General features: G+C 35.1%; 4 protein-coding genes across 10 annotated transcripts in view; 2 read left to right on the top strand and 2 right to left on the bottom strand.

Annotated features, from left to right (window-relative positions):
* The window catches only part of LOC130657992 (uncharacterized), a 27,039-nt gene extending 18,863 nt beyond the window's left edge, over positions 1-8,176 (bottom strand). For 2 of the 7 annotated variants that reach the window (XM_057461015.1, XM_057461009.1), the window contains exon 1: positions 1,277-1,593. Coding sequence is in view for 1 of the 7 variants with exons in the window: in XM_057461009.1 (XP_057316992.1) it covers positions 1,277-1,331 (55 nt within the window). In the remaining 6 variants the exon portion in view is untranslated. Of the gene's footprint in view, positions 1-915; positions 1,244-1,276; positions 1,594-3,125; positions 4,123-7,740 lie in introns of those variants that run through there. The other 5 variants (XM_057461011.1, XM_057461012.1, XM_057461010.1 and 2 more) reach the window with 5 other exon arrangements.
* LOC130657885 (52 kDa repressor of the inhibitor of the protein kinase-like) lies at positions 3,944-7,593 on the bottom strand. Its single transcript, XM_057460875.1, has 5 exons — positions 7,527-7,593; positions 5,564-7,412; positions 4,892-5,124; positions 4,536-4,609; positions 3,944-4,114 (listed from the first exon to the last, which is right to left on the bottom strand). The coding sequence occupies exons 1-5, from the start codon at positions 7,591-7,593 to the stop codon at positions 3,944-3,946; spliced, it is 2,394 nt and encodes a 797-aa protein (XP_057316858.1).
* On the top strand, positions 7,643-12,607 carry LOC130657994 (uncharacterized). The gene is made up of 2 exons (XM_057461016.1): positions 7,643-7,830; positions 10,876-12,607. Exon 2 carries the CDS (start codon positions 10,910-10,912, stop codon positions 11,585-11,587), a length of 678 nt encoding a protein of 225 aa, XP_057316999.1. The 5' UTR covers positions 7,643-7,830; positions 10,876-10,909; the 3' UTR covers positions 11,588-12,607.
* LOC130657886 (52 kDa repressor of the inhibitor of the protein kinase-like) lies at positions 11,691-15,226 on the top strand. Its single transcript, XM_057460876.1, has 5 exons — positions 11,691-11,723; positions 12,039-13,909; positions 14,348-14,580; positions 14,863-14,970; positions 15,099-15,226. Exons 1-5 carry the CDS (start codon positions 11,691-11,693, stop codon positions 15,224-15,226), a joined length of 2,373 nt encoding a protein of 790 aa, XP_057316859.1.
* Positions 15,227-20,711: the final 5,485 nt, after the last annotated feature.

A 20,711-nucleotide genomic window follows, 5' to 3' on the forward strand; every position in this document is an offset into this window, starting at 1 on the left:
AAGTTTTGGCTTTGTTGTAATGTTATAATTAGTTAGAAACGCGTAAAATCGATAATGCACTATATCACACGATAACACATTTTTAAACCCTTAATTACACGAAAACTGCGGGGTATCGAGATTGGTAACATCGATAATATAAATCAGTACAACCCAAAACGCAAATTTAACCAAAAAAATATTGGTCACCAAATATGGGCAACGAAAATTATTTTAGAGAGCTTTTTATTGAACATAGCCCACGGCCTAGTGGCTTAAGTCTACGTGCTTTCGAAATTTTACAGAAAGAAATGACGTAACTATTGAAGAAAAACGTTACTAAGAACAAAAATGGCGCATTATGCAGAAATTTAAGACGATCTTCATTATGCTACACTGCACGAGCTTTAACTTTCGATAACATTTTCGTTTTACTTTAAAATTTTCAGACATGCTTGGTGAGTCATGCAGCCATGATACGGTGTGCGGAAATCTTTTTATTCGAAATATTCTTTTTTAACAGCGTTTGATGCAGCAGGGGATGCTAACGAAGAATCTTTTGAAGAAATCAAAAGGCTATTGTTAAAAAAAAATGAACAAAAAAAATCCGCACACCGTTTTAACAGGTTTAACCCAAGGTTCATTTAAAAACAGAAGCTGATGAAAAATAACGGGATTGTAAAAGGTTGGAGCTCGTAGAAGCCAATTTTTTCTTGTTAATGATGCATTTTTAAATAGAAATTTCTCTTGACTCAGCAATTTTAGTGTTAAGTTAAAATCATTTTATTCTGTATTAAGGCCTATATTTTCAGGAAATTGTAAAAAATGGTATAAATAAAACACTGAGTACATAATTCAACTATTTGGACAGCTAAAAAAAAGGGTTACTTTCACCATGCGTAAAATCGTAGCTGTGAAAATTATGCATGCGCAAACCTTTTTTATGTTTTGTTTCTACTTTGTTCTCAATATGTGTTTTTGTAGTTTACAGAATATCCTCATGTACATTGTAACGGCGGCAACCCTTCAATCTTTGAAACCTTGAACACTGAACTCAAAAACTCAAAAACAAATGATAATAAAAAAAATATAAGCAGTTATTAATCACACTATGATAACAGTTTAGAAACAACTTTGTATCAATCTTAGTTCTTCTTTAGGAAATTTTTTGTGGCGTTGTTTTTTAACAAGCCATTTGCTTGCTATTGCGAAGAATTACAAATAAAGTCAGAAATTATTACCTAACTGTCACTTTCAATCTTTTCCCTGGAAGTTTGTACATAAATTTTTTACTTACCAATAAATGTTATACAAAAGATGAGTAATACAGTCCAAACATTGGCGCCGTTCATCTTTTTTTCTTTTCTTTTCAGCTTATGTTGAGTATTTTAGTTGCTTCGTGCTGATGAGGTCAGTGAAAGTAATTATCCTAAATGGGAATTTACCTGCCCGAAAAATTCACGGGAATTTACCCGTCGTCACTCGTAGTTACCATCTTTGACGCACAGACTAACAGCAAGCAACTTAATAAATATCCATGGATATTAGTAAAAGAACTATTTGTTATCACCTCGTATTTGATGCTTGTAATAAAACTTACAAAACTTTTTCAATAGTTAAATTTTTGTCAGGGGGTTTCCACCTTGATATTATATGCAAATGCACAACAATATATGAATTTAAAGACTTAATTAATAAAATAATGGAATGCATTTAATTTAATTTTCATTAAGTGAAAGAAGGAAACGTTATATTACTAACAAGAAAATAGTTTGTAAAGAGTAAGAAAGCATTACAAAGGTATGTACAAACTACACTCTAGCTTCGTTCATGACCAAAACCTCATTTAGATCTGCTCAAAGTTTATTAACACTGTTCAGTTGTAAATGAGGGGAAAAGAGTGTGTGTTAACATAAAAATGCGCGTTGCAGCAATAAATATATCGTATTTTTTATTTACGTTAACAACTAACCACCTGACCAAATATGCACATAAAGTTGTCATTTTTTATTATCTTGTGACGTGTGTTGGCCAAGTATGTTCTATGGTAAGGCAACATGAGAGCTGTAGGGTATTATTGCCCTTTCCCGTTTGTCAACCAACCTCCTTACCAGAGTATTTTGCCTTATTGAAAAACAACGTATTGGTGACGCAATGGCTTATAATTTTTGAAGATTACGCCTTGAAGTAGTTGATGCACGTTGTCTCTCTGTCAAATATGTTCTTTCCGTGTGTCATTTAAAGCGATGTTTACGGAAATTCTTTTATTCTCTATATCACATGAACAAAGAGGTATTCTTAGGAGAAATTAGATCAAATGTGGCACAAAAGTCATTTTCTATTTTCTGAGTTATCATTGTAACCTTTAAAACACAATGTGAGTAAAGGGCTTGCATCTGTTGAGTTTTCATATTCAAAATGATTGGAACAGAAAACATTAAAAGTGGCTACCTTTGCTCAAAGTTAGTTTTGATTTAGAAAGCCTTATTTTCCCATCCTGCATTGCGAAGTAATAAAATTTAAAAATGGTAGTACTATCAGTAAAAAGGTCTATTTTACAACAGTTATTTCTTTCGGTATGTTGTATAAGGTTAACAAAATTTTAACATAAAATTGGAAAAACAGGTTTCAGTCAGAAATTTTAGTAAAGCAGAAATCAATTCTTTCAGTAAATATTTTTACCTGAAAATTTTGAAACATACAACCTGTAAAAGTAAAATCAACTAAATGTATTGGATACCATCTACTCTCACAAATGTTTACCCAAAATGTATAACATAAACGGTTAACAACACAAGTAAAAATGTCAAAAACCAGTTTGTAATACATTTGGTCAATACTCTAAGTTCAATTGTCTTTCTGCAAACATTTGTGACAATTAATAAAAATCACATACAGTTCTCCTAATTAAACATTACAGAAACTATCAGGGTCGGATCCAGGATTTTTATAAAACTAAGCAAAAAATTTTTTTCGAGATTACCGCTCAGAATGGGCGTTAAAGTACGCCTAACGGGCGTATGTAGTAATAGTAACTAAATTTCTCACCGGGTTGAGCTCTGTTCAGGCCTTTTCCAGCAAAACAAAATATATAAAAAGTATACAGCTAAAATATATAAAAACATATAAACCATGTTTAAACGAACCTTATCTCTTCGATCATTTGTTCAATTACAAAATGCCCTTTAAGAAGGTCAGAATAAACTAGCCAAGGAAAGCTTTCAAACCAAGCATACTTAAACTTTCTGTTTGTTTTGATGTCTTTCTCGAAGTTATTTTGTGTTATATCTCTATCTATGAGTACCACAGGTACTTCTGTATCCATTTCTAAGGCTGTTGGTGTATATGTAATAGCCATTTCTGAAGATATTGATCGACATGGTGATGACTGCATCGATACAGAAGAAGTTATAGCATTAAAGGTCACTATAAAAAAAAGATGTGGTATAGAAATACATATTTATAGAAAACCCAGTAGGAACCTAGTAAAAACAATCATGAGCAATAAAAAAAAATCAGGTCTGTATTTAAAAAATATGTTGAACGTAACCAGACCAACCCATGTCTTTACTTTCCTTAAGATCTGTCTCTGTGGATTTAGATGAAATTGCAGAGTTTGAAGATAATAATTGACTTGGTGGAGATTGCATTGATATGTCATCAGAAGAATTGAGGGTATCACAGATCTCTATGAAGATTTTGACAATACAAAACGATTGATACATTAAAAATGACTTTTTACACAAACTCAGATAATAAAAAAAAAGTCTGAAAATAATGTGGATAAAAGATTATGCTTACCCATGTCTCTAACTTGCTTGAAGTATGCATTGATTTTCGAACCAGGAAGTTTGTTCAGTACACGTGGTGTTGAAATTGTATTGCCTTTTTTTAGTATTGTTATCACATTACTTCTTGGAATTTTACAGGTTCCTATCTCCATCACTGGACAAAAATGATTTGGTCAATCAAAAACCTTTGACTTGGTTCCCATCAATACATTGCGCCCTCCTTTTTTAAACCATAATACCTTCACAGGTACACCAGCAACACCTCTCCTGGGCTCAACAATTGTGTTGAATAAATTTTCCATTCGTTTATCTCCAAAGCTTTGATAGGTAATTTCAGTAGGATGCTACAAAACTAAAAATATAGAGAATATATTTATATATACATATATATATATATATATATATATATATATATATATATATATATATATATATATATATATATATATATATATATATATATATATATATATATATATATATATATATATATATATATATATATATATATATATATATATATATATATATATATATATATATATATATATATATATATATATATATATATATATATATATATATATATATATATATATATATATATATATATATATATAATGACAACTTATTTGAATATACAGCTGGGGGTCTTGGGAGGCGCTGTAAGCCCCCCAAGCGGGGTCTGGGGCGGAGCCCTAGAAGCTTTCGCTAAAACGGGCTTTGCGAACCCTGAAATAGGCTTAAACGGGGACAAAAAACAACCTCGTATGCAGACGTTTTAGACCTTGATAACAGAAACGAAACATTCTCATAAACGCCGCAGCTCCGCATAAACACTTCAAATAGAAAAAGAATGACAACTTAAATGTATTTCGTTAGCATAAATCATTTTTAGACTGTTTCGCCCAATGTCAGGGCTCGTCAGCATGCCTAGGACAAACGAAAAATAGATTGAAAATATAGTTCGTTAAGCCCGACATGGACAGTCATAATGCCGCTCCGGAAACTAGGTACTGTCGGCTGGAGTCAGGCCGAGCCCGGAATAAGGAAAATTTATTTATAGAAAGAAGTTATTGTTAAAGTGGAAGTAAAGAAATGGCTCTGTCAACTGCACGCACAGGAATTAATTATCATTGCAGCTAGCTGTTTTGTCACATCATCGTATGATGATTGTAAAATTTTCAGAGGGTTGAGTATTATCATTACAGCTTGCTGTTTTGTTACATCATCGTATGATGATTGTAAAATTTGCAGAGGGTTAAGTATTATCATTGCAGCTTGCTGTTTTGTCACATCATCGCAAAAACAAATGTACTGTATATAACTACTGTAAGAAGGTAAATGAAAAAAACTAAAAAGAAGGTAATTGGATTCATAACGTTATCATCACCTTCATCACCACCACGTAAAATTTAAGCATTCGAGAAAGCTTAGAAGGAAAAAGAAGACTTAGTAACTCCTTGACCCAGGTACTGTCAGCGGAGCCTACTGAGCCCGGGGACAATTTTGAATCAATCAGCTTTGTCATCACCAAAAATAGGGAGGGGGGGGGGGAGAGGAGAGGGAGAAATATATTGAGTATGAAACTTATTACAGAAAGTAGTTTCTTAGGTATGGATTTGTACAAAAAATTATACTTTATTTTAAAATTTATTTATATTTATATATTTATTCAGAAAAGGAAGAAACAATATTATTTATTTTATTACTTGTTAATTTTAACTTTAGATATAAACAATATGAGTATATATTGAGGCTACATAGAAAAATAATTGATTTAAACATTTTACTTAAAATCCAATCTCCTGTTTTTAACAGCAAACTTATTGATGACTGATGAGGTGGATGGTACAAATTCTTTGTGTATATGTAACAAAGCTAAGCCATTCAACCTATCTGCCACCATTGTACTGCGATTGTAGTTCTTAAGCCTTCTCATTGCAAAGAAAGAGCGTTCAAATTCGCAGGATGTCACTGGTAATGTGGCAAGAATTCTTAAGGCTACAGTCAAATTGTCAATATGTAATGATGGAATTGCTTTAAGAGTGGCTGAAATATTATCAGGATAACTATCCTGCATCTCCCAGTACTTATGCCAGAGATCTAGCTCAGCATCAAGAGCTAAAAAGTTTGGCATGTCATCAGAATAAAAGCTACAAAAAGCTGTAAACTTGTCTTTCCATCCCAATAGACCATGTTTACTAACTAAAAACATCATCTTAGATGGAATAATTGACAAGCCCTGATAAGAAGTCACAGTAGATATGTCAAAACGTAACTTCAATTCAGAATTTAAATGGTCCAACATTGGAATAGTTGTTGTCCTTTTAAAATAATCCGAAATGTTTTCAGCAGGAATGTTAGATCTGTTTTTTTGACGTCCACAAGTTCTAGGTTTTGTAGGAGTAACACATACTTTTTGAGCTAGAGATACAGCTTTCTCATACCACATTTCACGGTAGGCATCAACTGCATTTCGTGTAGCCATGGCTGCACTTTTAAGAGCATCAATCATATGAAGTCCCTCAAAAATATCGTTGGATTTGCTCTGAAGCATTTGTGTTACTGGCAGTGTTATATCAAATACAGACCGAGTAATTACCATTGTAATAATAAAATCAAAACTTGTAATTAATTTATATAAGGACAAGGCTTTTGATGATGTGTCAATATTGCATTGCCTTTGAACAAACATCTCCTCAAGAGTGAAAACAAGAGGGACATAAAGTTCTTGGAATGTATCCATACCTTCAACACGTTCAATCCACCTTGTGCGACAAACATCCTTAAGCTTATTTTTTAAGGAATCAGGAGCATACAATTCAATATTTTTCACAAACATGTCTTCCCTTACTTGGGAAAAATTAAAAAAATAGGAAATCTCTTTTATGTTATCAAGCACATTCCTAATTGTTTGGACTGAACAAGAGGCACATATACAGAGGTTGAGGCGATGACTATGACAATGAGTATAAATAGCCTTCCTGTTGATTCTCAAAATATGAGCAGAAAGACCATTAATTCTACCAGCCACAGCACCAGCCCCATCATAACCCTGGCCTCTACAGTCTTGAACATTTAGAACTGGGTCATCACTTAGAGCTTTGAGCATAATGGAAGCAAGAGCACTTCCAGATAAACCTTCCTTACAGTGAAGAAATCGAATGAAATCTTCTTTAATGTCAAAATTGCTATCTACATAGCGTAAAACTAATGATAACTGCTCTTTATTGGATGTATCTGATGCTTCATCAGCTATAATCGTAAAAAACTTGTTTTTCTTAACTTCAGAAACAATATTTTCTGTGATTATATCTGCACAACAATTAATTATTTCATTCTGTGAAGTTTTAGAAATATAAGAAGAATTCTTATTACATTTTAGAAGATGATTTTCAAGGGTTGTGTCTCCACCACGTACTCTGTAATTTAAAAGATCAATAAAATTGCCAGTTGAACCAGTTGAAAAATTTCCAACTTCAGGATGATATTTACTATCATCCCTGTGGCCACGAAGAGGAATACAAACACGACCACATAAAATTATGGTGTCAACAATTGGTGTTAAGAACTTTCGATTATCAGCAACCTGTTTTTTGTAGTTGGAATCTATGATTACACTGATTGGTTGAGTTTGTCCTAAAAAATTCTTTACAAATGCACTAAAAGTTAGGCTTGAATGTGTAAACCATTTTTTGATGTTTCATGTTGTTTAAAAAAGTTTTTGGCAGCTGGCCAATATTTCCGATCTACTAAATTTGCTAGCATGTTGGTATAAATATAAGTAAGGCATGCGGAAGATTCTTTCCGTTCTCAACATGGCTTGCAAGAGCTTGAGAGAGCGTGTGGAGTTAGTTTTTGAAAACTAAAATTTTGATGAGCTACCTCAAATTTACGCCGAATTAAATAAAAAGTTTAAATGTAATTCTGTTTTGCCATCTACTGACGTGTTACAAAAACAACTTACTTTTGGTTTTATCCAAAGAAATTGCCATGCAGAATACTACCTTCCTGCCTATGTGAAAGCAAAGAAGGATGGTTGCGCAATTACGTTGAAGTGAGTTGTTTATGTTTATCTTTTGTTGTTTCTATAATAGCTATGCGTTTTTGTTACTATGACCACTAACTATGCAGCTGAATATTGTCTTAAAAAAGATTATGAATAATCTTTGTTGTTTTAAAATGTGCAAAGGTCATCTCAAATATGTCTTGCTTGTTCAGTTTCTTTTGTTGATGCATTCTTAGTTTATTTATATATTGAGCAAGTTGAATTTCATAAACAAACCTTTATTAGGCAGCAGTTTGGCAAAATGTGTAGTTAAAGTTTTAGAATAGCTAGCAATACCTATTTTTATTACAGGTCTCAGGTCAATGGAAATTGCCTGTACAGTTCTATGGCGTTGTGTTTGTTTGGGAAAAATGTGATGGTTGACGACTTACGAGTATATATATATAGAATATAGAGAATATAGGGTATGTAATGAACCTTTTCTTATTCTCACTCACACCTAAGGCTAGCTAGCATAAAACTACTGACTGAGCTGGAATAATTATAGAACTTAAATAGCTAGCTAGAGCTACTTGAATTGAAGAGCTAGCTAGCTAATAGCATAAAAAAGATCAAACAATATCATAATGGCTAGTATATAAAACTAGCTAGCTACAAAGAAATAGATTTTCTGGCTATAGCTAGCTATAGCTCTACATATACTACACAGTGAGTGAGATAATACACTCAATCATAGTGCCGTGTTTAATTTTTAATCTTTATCAGAAACTTTTTCCATTAAATATTGCAGGGTTTTTTTGCTTAGAGATGTTAAAATCAGGTTATAAACTGTATTTTTATTTTTAAATGTTACAATTTTCCACAAAGTATGTAAAATTGTTTTAGCTGCGTAGGATAAGAAATGAAGTTAGGATAGTTTTTTAGAAATGGGTATTTTGCCGAAACGTATGTGCGAAACAGTATACCTGTACAAATCACTCAGCACTGTGTTAACAACAAGCTGTTACCTGTGTTTCTATTTAACAGAAGTTTAATGGCGCCGTAGATTAGTGGTTATAGCTCTCGTACTCTGTGCGGGAGACCGGGGTTCGATTCCTCTTGACGGCGATTCAACATGGGCGAGTGAATGTTACCATAGCCCCGGGTTAACCCAAGCCATGTGAGGGAAATTGGGAAGATGGCACACTGTGTGGGCCGTTGGATGTTGCCGGGAGTTGTCTAGTAGAGCACGGGCCCTAATTGGGTCTGCGTCGCTCAAAATGAGCATTAAATACTCTAGGACTCTCCATCTAAGCCATGGCCCCTCCTGGAAATAATAGACAGGGTATATCCCTCGATATTTGTGAGGCTAGCCATGTAAAATATGCACATCTATCTATCTATCTTAAGCTAATCTTTTGTTTGAAATGGTATTAAACCTATATGGATGTGCAAATTACCTGTACTAAGCACTCACCCTGGATTGAAATTCACTTTTTAAGTTTTGCCAGAAACATTTTGAAAAAATTCGCTAGGATGGGCACAACATATAAACTGTATTTTTGCAAAAAAGTTATTATTTAAAAAATATATTACACCTGAGACATCTTACTGTTATGTGTGCTTCACATAATTTATCATATATACTGCATGTACTAATATATATATATATATATATATATATATATATATATATATATATATATATATATATATATATATATATATATATATATATATATATATATATATATATATATATATATATATATATATATATATATATATATATATATATATATATATATATATATATATATATATATATATATATTCATGCCCTGTTGGTCTAATGGCTATGACACTCATGCAAATGAGAGATCCAGGTTCAAATCCTGGACAGGGCTAGGAAAAACATAATTATCTTGCACCTACAACAATCAGGTAAAGTATTGCCTTTTTCATGGACTTCTCTGATTATTTCTATATCTTGACTTTTTAATGTTGTTGTCATTGGAACCAAGTTAACTTTTAATCTCAGATTTATGAAAAAATGATAGTTTTAGAATTTGGATCTGTATGGATTTCAGCAAGTTCACAAATTCATCCTATTTCACACTTAAGATCTGCAAGTTGGTCAAACACTGCTTGGCTTGGCAGCAACTCCTCTTCACAGGATTCAATGGCTGCTATATTTTCACCAATACGTGTTATACAAGGTAAAAAGATATAAACATTATTACGCCCTGTTGGTCTAATGGCTATGACACTCTTGCAAACGAGAGATCCAGGTTCGAATCCTGGACAGGGCATGAAAAACAATTATCTTGCACCTACAACAACCAGGTTGTATTATATTGGCACATAATTCTGCTAAGATGATTCACTGTATATTGACCTTATATAAATGTAATACTTTACATTGAGTATATCTTTGAGTTGTAGGGGGAGAGAGTTTCTATTAACGTGCCTGCCCGTGCCTTGCCGTCCCCTTGCCATTGCCTACCCTTCCTATGCCTTTTCTGTTGCCTGCCTTCTATGGCCTTGCCTGTGCGTCCCATGCCTTGCCTACCCCTGCCTTGCTGATTCCTCTTCCTGTTTCCTTGCCTGCTTTGCCGTGCATTGCCGTGCCCTTTTCTTGCCATGCTTAATGCCTTTGCCTACCCTTCCCATGCCTTTTCTGGTGCCTGCCTACTATGCCCTTGCCTATGCCTCCCCATGCCTTGCCTACCCCTGCCTTGCTGATTCCTCTTCCTCTTTCCTTGGCTGCCTTTGCCGTGCCTTTGCCGTGCTTAATGCCTTTGCCTTGGCAACCTCTCCGCAACACTTTCTATACTAGTTTCTATAATAGCTATGCGTTTTTGTTACTATGACCACTAACTATGCAGCTGAATATTGTCTTAAAAAAGATTATGAATAATCTTTGTTGTTTTAAAATGTGCAAAGGTCATCTCAAATATGTCTTGCTTGTTCAGTTTCTTTTGTTGATGCATTCTTAGTTTATTTATATATTGAGCAAGTTGAATTTCATAAACAAACCTTTATTAGGCAGCAGTTTGGCAAAATGTGTAGTTAAAGTTTTAGAATAGCTAGCAATACCTATTTTTATTACAGGTCTCAGGTCAATGGAAATTGCCTGTACAGTTCTATGGCGTTGTGTTTGTTTGGGAAAAATGTGATGGTTGACGACTTACGAATTCGTGTGTCAGTGGAGCTAATGATGAATGCTAGCTTTTACTGTAAGCATCCTTTATTTTCTTCTATCCTTGCTCTTCCAGAAAGTCTCTTTAAATCTATGGAAGATATTCTCAATATGTCTGTCTGCAATTCTGCATTTAACACAGACAAAAAACAAGAAGACTTAGTTAAGGAGGTAGCCATTTTAAATTTAGTAGATCGAAAATATTGTTCCTTTCTTGCTATGCTTGCTCTGTCATCTGTCACAAACAGGAATATATTTTCTTATTACCCAGATTATGGATGCAAAAAAGCTCAAATGTTGTTTAACCAATTAATAGAGCCTAGACAACCAAGCTCTGCTTTTGCTATTCACATTTTGTTTTGCTATGAGGGCTTACTTCCATCCAGAGAAAATTTTGCACCTAATCATTTCGTTCCAATTATTTTTAAGCAGATACGTAAACGCAAGTCAGGTTCAGCTGCGGACACAAAAGTTTTATCTCCTCCTGTGAAAAGGCAAACAAGGTTTTTTCCGGATGCACAGGCAACAGGGAAATTATCTCTTGTAAAACCTGTGATTAAAGATAAACAGTTTAATTTCTTTCCTAATAAAGCTTCCTTTAACAATAAACTAACTGAAGATTAGAAAGATAGTAACAATAATAGCACATCTGCTGAAGATTTTAATAACAATGACAAAGCTTTAAATGATATTTCCTTTGCTACTGTTTTAAATTTTGAACATCAATATGACGTTGCCTCTTTCCTTTCTAAAGTTTCAGGTCTAGATGATAAAGGTGTACACAACCTAATCACCAATGTTTTTGTGCCCGATAAATCTTTTATTTTTCCTAAAAAAAGTGGGCGTTTCTTTCGGCATGAATGGCTAAAGACCTTTTCATGGCTTAAATATTCACCAACTTTGGATGGAGCATTTTGTTTGCCATGTATCCTTTTTGGTCACAAGGTTGCTAACAAAACTTCTAAGTTACAGAAATTGCTTTCTCAACCTTTTCGACATTGGCCAGCTGCCAAAAACTTTTTTAAACAACATGAAACATCAAAAAATGGTTTACACATTTAAGCCTAACTTTTAGTGCATTTGTAAAGAATTTTTTAGGACAAACTCAACCAATCAGTGTAATCATAGATTCCAACTACAAAAACAGGTTGCTGATAATCGAAAGTTCTTAACACCAATTGTTGACACCATAATTTTATGTGGTCGTGTTTGTATTCCTCTTCGTGGCCACAGGGATGATAGTAAATATCATCCTGAAGTTGGAAATTTTTCAACTGGTTCAACTGGCAATTTTATTGATCTTTTAAATTACAGAGTACGTGGTGGAGACACAACCCTTGAAAATCATCTTCTAAAATGTAATAAGAATTCTTCTTATATTTCTAAAACTTCACAGAATGAAATAATTAATTGTTGTGCAGATATAATCACAGAAAATATTGTTTCTGAAGTTAAGAAAAACAAGTTTTTTACGATTATAGCTGATGAAGCATCAGATACATCCAATAAAGAGCAGTTATCATTAGTTTTACGCTATGTAGATAGCAATTTTGACATTAAAGAAGATTTCATTCGATTTCTTCACTGTAAGGAAGGTTTATCTGGAAGTGCTCTTGCTTCCATTATGCTCAAAGCTCTAAGTGATGACCCAGTTCTAAATGTTCAAGACTGTAGAGGCCAGGGTTATGATGGGGCTGGTGCTGTGGCTGGTAGAATTAATGGTCTTTCTGCTCATATTTTGAGAATCAACAGGAAGGCTATTTATACTCATTGTCATAGTCATCGCCTCAACCTCTGTATATGTGCCTCTTGTTCAGTCCAAACAATTAGGAATGTGCTTGATAACATAAAAGAGATTTCCTATTTTTTTAATTTTTCCCAAGTAAGGGAAGACATGTTTGTGAAAAATATTGAATTGTATGCTCCTGATTCCTTAAAAAATAAGCTTAAGGATGTTTGTCGCACAAGGTGGATTGAACGTGTTGAAGGTATGGATACATTCCAAGAACTTTATGTCCCTCTTGTTTTCACTCTTGAGGAGATGTTTGTTCAAAGGCAATGCAATATTGACACATCATCAAAAGCCTTGTCCTTATATAAATTAATTACAAGTTTTGATTTTATTATTACAATGGTAATTACTCGGTCTGTATTTGATATAACACTGCCAGTAACACAAATGCTTCAGAGCAAATCCAACGATATTTTTGAGGGACTTCATATGATTGATGCTCTTAAAAGTGCAGCCATGGCTACACGAAATGCAGTTGATGCCTACCGTGAAATGTGGTATGAGAAAGCTGTATCTCTAGCTCAAAAAGTATGTGTTACTCCTACAAAACCTAGAACTTGTGGACGTCAAAAAAACAGATCTAACATTCCTGCTGAAAACATTTCGGATTATTTTAAAAGGACAACAACTATTCCAATGTTGGACCATTTAAATTCTGAATTGAAGTTACGTTTTGACATATCTACTGTGACTTCTTATCAGGGCTTGTCAATTATTCCATCTAAGATGATGTTTTTAGTTAGTAAACATGGTCTATTGGGATGGAAAGACAAGTTTACAGCTTTTTGTAGCTTTTATTCTGATGACATGCCAAACTTTTTAGCTCTTGATGCTGAGCTAGATCTCTGGCATAAGTACTGGGAGATGCAGGATAGTTATCCTGATAATATTTCAGCCACTCTTAAAGCAATTCCATCATTACATATTGACAATTTGACTGTAGCCTTAAGAATTCTTGCCACATTACCAGTGACATCCTGCGAATTTGAACGCTCTTTCTTTGCAATGAGAAGGCTTAAGAACTACAATCGCAGTACAATGGTGGCAGATAGGTTGAATGGCTTAGCTTTGTTACATATACACAAAGAATTTGTACCATCCACCTCATCAGTCATCAATAAGTTTGCTGTTAAAAACAGGAGATTGGATTTTAAGTAAAATGTTTAAATCAATTATTTTTCTATGTAGCCTCAATATATACTCATATTGTTTATATCTAAAGTTAAAATTAACAAGTAATAAAATAAATAATATTGTTTCTTCCTTTTCTGAATAAATATATAAATATAAATAAATTTTAAAATAAAGTATAATTTTTTGTACAAATCCATACCTAAGAAACTACTTTCTGTAATAAGTTTCATACTCAATATATTTCTCTCTCTCCTCTCCCCCCCCCCTCCCTATTTTTGGTGATGACAAACCTGATTGATTCAAAATTGTCCACGGGCTCAGTAGGCTCCGCTGACAGTACCTGGGTCAAGGAGTAACTAAGTCTTCTTTTTCCTTCTAAGCTTTCTCGAATGCTTAAATTTTACGTGGTGGTGATGAAGGTGTTGATAACGTTATGAATCCAATTACCTTCTTTTTAGTTTTTTTCATTTACCTTCTTACAGTAGTTATATACAGTACATTTGTTTTTGCGATGATGTGACAAAACAGCAAGCTGCAATGATAATACTTAACCCTCTGCAAATTTTACAATCATCATACGATGATGTAACAAAACAGCAAGCTGTAATGATAATACTCAACCCTCTGAAAATTTTACAATCATCATACGATGATGTGACAAAACAGCTAGCTGCAATGATAATTAATTCCTGTGCGTGCAGTTGACAGAGCCATTTCTTTACTTCCACTTTAACAATAACTTCTTTCTATAAATAAATTTTCCTTATTCCGGGCTCGGCCTGACTCCAGCCGACAGTACCTAGTTTCCGGAGCGGCATTATGACTGTCCATGTCGGGCTTAACGAACTATATTTTCAATCTATTTTTCGTTTGTCCTAGGCATGCTGACGAGCCCTGACATTGGGCGAAACAGTCTAAAAATGATTTATGCTAACGAAATACATTTAAGTTGTCATTCTTTTTCTATTTGAAGTGTTTATGCGGAGCTGCGGCGTTTATGAGAATGTTTCGTTTCTGTTATCAAGGTCTAAAACGTCTGCATACGAGGTTGTTTTTTGTCCCCGTTTAAGCCTATTTCAGGGTTCGCAAAGCCCGTTTTAGCGAAAGCTTCTAGGGCTCCGCCCCAGACCCCGCTTGGGGGGCTTACAGCGCCTCCCAAGACCCCCAGCTGTATATTCAAATAAGTTGTCATTCTTTTTCTATATGAAGTGTTTATGCGGAGCTGCGGCGTTTATGAGAATGTTTCGTTTCTGTTATCAAGGTCTAAAACGTCTGCATACGAGGTTGTTTTTTGTCCCCGTTTAAGCCTATTTCAGGGTTCGCAAAGCCCGTTTTAGCGAAAGCTTCTAGGGCTCCGCCCCAGACCCCGCTTCGGGGGCATACAGCGCCCCCCAAGACCCCCAGCTGTATATTCAAATTTTCTTAGTAGGCGACGAGAAATTATATTTTTAACGAAAGATCCTAAACAACAGCAGAAATTTACTTCATTATCAGAAGAAATTAATCTTGGTGTAATTCGTGTGTATTACAAACTATGGCTATTTCAACTTTAAACCTTCCAACTTTTCCAAAGTTTGATACGGATGATTTTACTACAATCTCAACTCGATGGGAAAAATATAAGAAACGTTTTTTAAACTTGTGCGTCGCTCTGAACGTTGAAGAAGACAAGCAGAAATTAGCCTTATTGCTTAATTACATTGGTGAAGAGGCGTATGACATATACGACAATCTTTTAGTACCAGGTACAGATGAAACGTTTGCAAACGCCATTACAATATTTGATGGATATTTTTCACCTAAGAAAAACATCGATTATGAAGTGTATGCATTTAGAAGACTAAAACAACAACCCGACGAAAACATTCATCAGTTTTACATACGGTTGAAACAGCAGGCGAATAAATGTGACTTTGGAACAAATTTGGACAAAGAGCTTAAACAACAAATTGTGTTATCTACTCATAACAGCAAAATTCGTAAACACGCATTTAAGAATACAGCAATTAGTTTAGCAGACTTATTGATTTATGGAAAACATTTGGAGGATGCAGATCAACAAGCCGATGATGTTCGATGAATCCACAGGATGAAATTAACCGACTTACAAAGAAACTGGAAACACTCAGAGGTAAGAACTTGTCGAGCAGAGGGAATAGCAGTAGCCGAAAAGATAACTACAAAACATGTTATAGATGTGGGAACGACTACCCACATTCTCAGGCATGTCCGGCCGAAGGGAAAGAATGTAATAAATGCCACAAGATCGGTCATTTTGCCCGTTCCTGCAAAAGTAGTGCTAGGGGTCCGATATCTCGAGGAAGGCGCTTAGTGAACAATAATACGGCTACTTCTGATTCCTCTGACTCTGGTGCCGAGAATGTGAACAGTTTACATCTATTTATGTTATCTACCGCGGGGAATGCTAACAACAACAACAATAACTGTATTGCTAGTGTCCGTTCTAAATCAAATACACACTATGAGTCAAAAGTTTCGGTTTGCGTTGAGAATAGTGAGATCAAAGATTATGCGTCAGTAAATTCTATAGAAAGATTTTATACAAAAGTGAAGGTAGAAGGGGTCACACCCACACGATTCTTAATAGATACCGGTTCTGCTTTGAATATTTTGAACACAAAAACATTTCACAAAGTGAACGAAAATTGTGGCGGGAAAATTCGCTTACAAAAGACAGCCACCAAGGTGATCACATACGGCTCGAACGAACCCAAATTAAAAGTCCTCGGAAAAATTAACCTCGTTATCGAAAATAAGCACCGCCTTACAACAAAAGACTTTTATGTAATTAACACTGACCACAAAAATCTTTTAACCCTATTCGGTCCGGGGTTTTTCGAACATACTATGACCGGGGGGGGGGGGGGGGGGGGGCGGATTCCGCCCCCCCTCAATAACTTTTCATAGGATTGTTCAAATTGAATCAAACTTGGCACATTTATAGTACGTCATAAAAGGAACAAAATAGCGCCAATAAACTTTTGCTTGCGTCAGCACATTTTCTGTGACGTCATCAGAAGCTTGAAAATTGTCAAAAATGCCACTATCTGCTTAAAATATAATTACTTTCGTTCTAGAGCGAATTTTTACATTCTGTTTGAAGTTTCTGAAAGCTAAATAAAAGTTATTTAACATATCTTCCGGTTTTTACATGGATCGGATAAAAAATTGCCAAAAATTGCCCGAAAATCCGTTTTTTTTCCGATTTTCGGGTAAAATTCGACAAAATCGGGAAATCGGATTAGTCACGTGTTCAAATTATTCAAAATGATTCTTCTTGATGAAATAAAGTTGTGTTGCAAGTTTTAAGTTCTAAGGATAGTCCTAACAGGAGTTATTATATTTTCCCCATTATAAGAAGGCGGAATCCGCCCCCCCCCCCCCCGGACCGAATAGGGTTAAACGGCAAAACTGCCCTCGAATTAAAATTAATAATTATGCCGAAGGATGACGTGATTCCTCAAAAGAAACCAGATAAATCTAGAAACACAAACAATGCAGCATATAAGATTAACGTTGAAACAAAAAACAGCACGAGGGAGAGCAAAACAAAACATGCCCAAAAAGTTCAACCACCTACTAGATTACGTGCGTTGATTGAAGTTTACAAAGAGAAGCTTTTTAGCAATAAGATCGGCAAATTTACGGATTATAAGGTCAAACTACATGTCGACGAGAAAGTGACACCGGTCACACAGGCGGAACGACGTATCCCATTTGCACTAAGACAGAAAGTGAAAGCAGAGATAGAAAAATTACAGCAACAAGATATTATAGAGGCAGTTAAGGGACAACCGACGCCGTGGGTCAACCCAATTGTTGTCGTACCCAAGGGCAATAACGGTATTCGCATATGTCTCGACATGAGATGCGCAAACAGAGCGATAGTAAGAACACGTTATCCCACGCCTACTGTTGACGACCTACTTGTAAAACTTAAGGACAGCAAACACTTTACTAAACTAGACCTTAACGCAGCATTCCACCAGTTAGAACTAGACGAGTCTTGCAGATATATAACAGCGTTCCGCACACAAGACAAAATTATGCAGTACAAACGATTAATATTTGGTGCAAATAGTGCTTCAGAGGAACTACAACATACGATCCAATCAATACTTTCAGACATAAACGGTGCAGACAATATTGCCGATGACATACTAGTTTACGCAAAAACGACAGAAGAACATGACAGAATCTTGACACAAGTGTTTAAGACACTATCGGATAAGGGAATAACATTAAACCTACACAAATGCCTGTTTGACCAACATAACCTTGAGTATTTCGGCTATGTGTTTTCAGCAGAGGGGATGAGACCAAGTCCGACAAAAATTAACGGTCTTTTAAACGTCAACCGACCTACAGACGTCAAATCATTAAAAAGCTTTTTGGGGATGATTAATTATTTGAAAAGATTTATTCCGAACTACAGTACCATTACTTATCCTCTCCGACTTTAAACGCGAAAAGATGTAAAATTTGAGTGGAATACAGAATGCCAAGAAGCGTTTGTAACTTTGAAAACAACATTATCCGAAAAGTCGTGTCTGTCATACTTTAAGGAAAACAAAGAAACACTCTTGTTCTGCGATGCAAGCCCAGTGGGAATTTCAGCGATCCTACTTCAAAAAAATTGTAAGAAAAATGACATAGATGTGATATCTTACTCTTCAAGATCACTTACGCAACCGGAAATGAATTACTCCCAGATAGAACGGGAATGTTTAGCAGCGACTTATGCACGTGAAAAAAACAATTTGTACCTCTACGGAAAGCACTTCACACTTTCTAGCGACAACAAAGCATTAGTAAATATACTGAACAATCCCAAATCAACACCGCCCCCGCGAATTGAACGAATGATGTTGCGACTACAGAGGTACAACTTTAAAACAGATTACGTCAGTTCTGCAGATAACATATGTGACTACAAAATACATCGAAAAACACGTTAATTTTCTCACGTCGTACGCAACACCAAACGCTTTAGACATTAATGATATAAAAACTGTAGATAGCAATTCGACAGACGTTTAGACAGACACGTAGTTATGTTAGAAATTTATGTTATGTATAGGACAAGTTGCTTCTCTTTTGTTTTGCTGTTTCAGGGGAAGATGTTATAGCGAATACACACTTTAATGGAGTACACGCTATACGATGGAGAACATGTCGAAAACAAGTACGAAAGAAGAACTGTAAATATGATTATTTTTGAGAATAGATTATGTTGAACACACGTGTCCTCTGTTTTTAACACATACCTAAGAAACTACTTTCTGTAATAAGTTTCATACTCAATATATTTCTCCCTCTCCTCTCCCCCCCCCCCTCCCTATTTTTGGTGATGACAAACCTGATTGATTCAAAATTGTCCCCGGGCTCAGTAGGCTCCGCTGACAGTACCTGGGTCAAGGAGTAACTAAGTCTTCTTTTTCCTTCTAAGCTTTCTCGAATGCTTAAATTTTACGTGGTGGTGATGAAGGTGATGATAACGTTATGAATCCAATTACCTTCTTTTTAGTTTTTTTCATTTACCTTCTTACAGTAGTTATATACAGTACATTTGTTTTTGCGATGATGTGACAAAACAGCAAGCTGCAATGATAATACTTAACCCTCTGCAAATTTTACAATCATCATACAATGATGTAACAAAACAGCAACCTGTAATGATAACACTCAACCCTCTGAAAATTTTACAATCATCATACGATGATGTGACAAAACAGCTAGCTGCAATGATAATTAATTCCTGTGCGTGCAGTTGACAGAGCCATTTCTTTACTTCCACTTTAACAATAACTTCTTTCTATAAATAAATTTTCCTTATTCCGGGCTCGGCCTGACTCCAGCCGAAAGTACCTGGTTTCCGGAGCGGCATTATGACTGTCCATGTCGGGCTTAACGAACTATATTTTCAATCTATTTTTCGTTTGTCCTAGGCATGCTGACGAGCCCTGACATTGGGCGAAACAGTCTAAAAATGATTTATGCTAACGAAATACATTTAAGTTGTCATTCTTTTTCTATTTGAAGTGTTTATGCGGAGCTGCGGCGTTTATGAGAATGTTTCGTTTCTGTTATCAAGGTCTAAAACGTCTGCATACGAGGTTGTTTTTTGTCCCCGTTTAAGCCTATTTCAGGGTTCGCAAAGCCCGTTTTAGCGAAAGCTTCTGCGGCTCCGCCCAAGACCCTCAGCTGTATATTCAAATTTTCTTAGTAGGTCATGATGCTACGCATCATGACCTACAAAGAAAATTTGCTAGATCCGCCCCTGCTCAGTCTGGTCTTAACGACTGGATCTTTCCTGCATTTTCTTTTCATTTCCAGATGAGATAAAGTTTTTTGAAAAGGGTATTACGCCTATAACTGTACTGAGTGCTCAACCTGCTGTCAGGTATAATTTTTAAGTTGCAGTAAAGTAATTTTTTGAAAAACATGACACCCGAGAAACTATATTCTTGTGGGGTCTTCATAGGATTTAACCCTATTCGGTCCGGGGTTTTTCGAACATACTATGACCGGGGGGGGGCGGATTCCGCCCCCCCCTCAATAACTTTTCATAGGGTTGTTTAAATTGAATCAAACTTGGCACACTTATAGTACGTCATAAAAGGAACAAAATGGCGCCAAAAAAAATTTGCTTGCGTCAGCACATTTTCTGTGACGTCATCAAAAGCTTGAAAATTGTTTAAAATGCCACTATCTGCTTAAAATATAATTACTTTTGTTCTACAGCGAATTTTTACATTCTGTTTAAAGTTTCTGAAAGCTAAGTAAAAGTTATTTAACATA

The sequence above is a fragment of the Hydractinia symbiolongicarpus genome, chromosome 9 (genome assembly GCF_029227915.1).
Source record: "Hydractinia symbiolongicarpus strain clone_291-10 chromosome 9, HSymV2.1, whole genome shotgun sequence".
Classification (NCBI taxonomy): domain Eukaryota; kingdom Metazoa; phylum Cnidaria; class Hydrozoa; order Anthoathecata; family Hydractiniidae; genus Hydractinia; species Hydractinia symbiolongicarpus.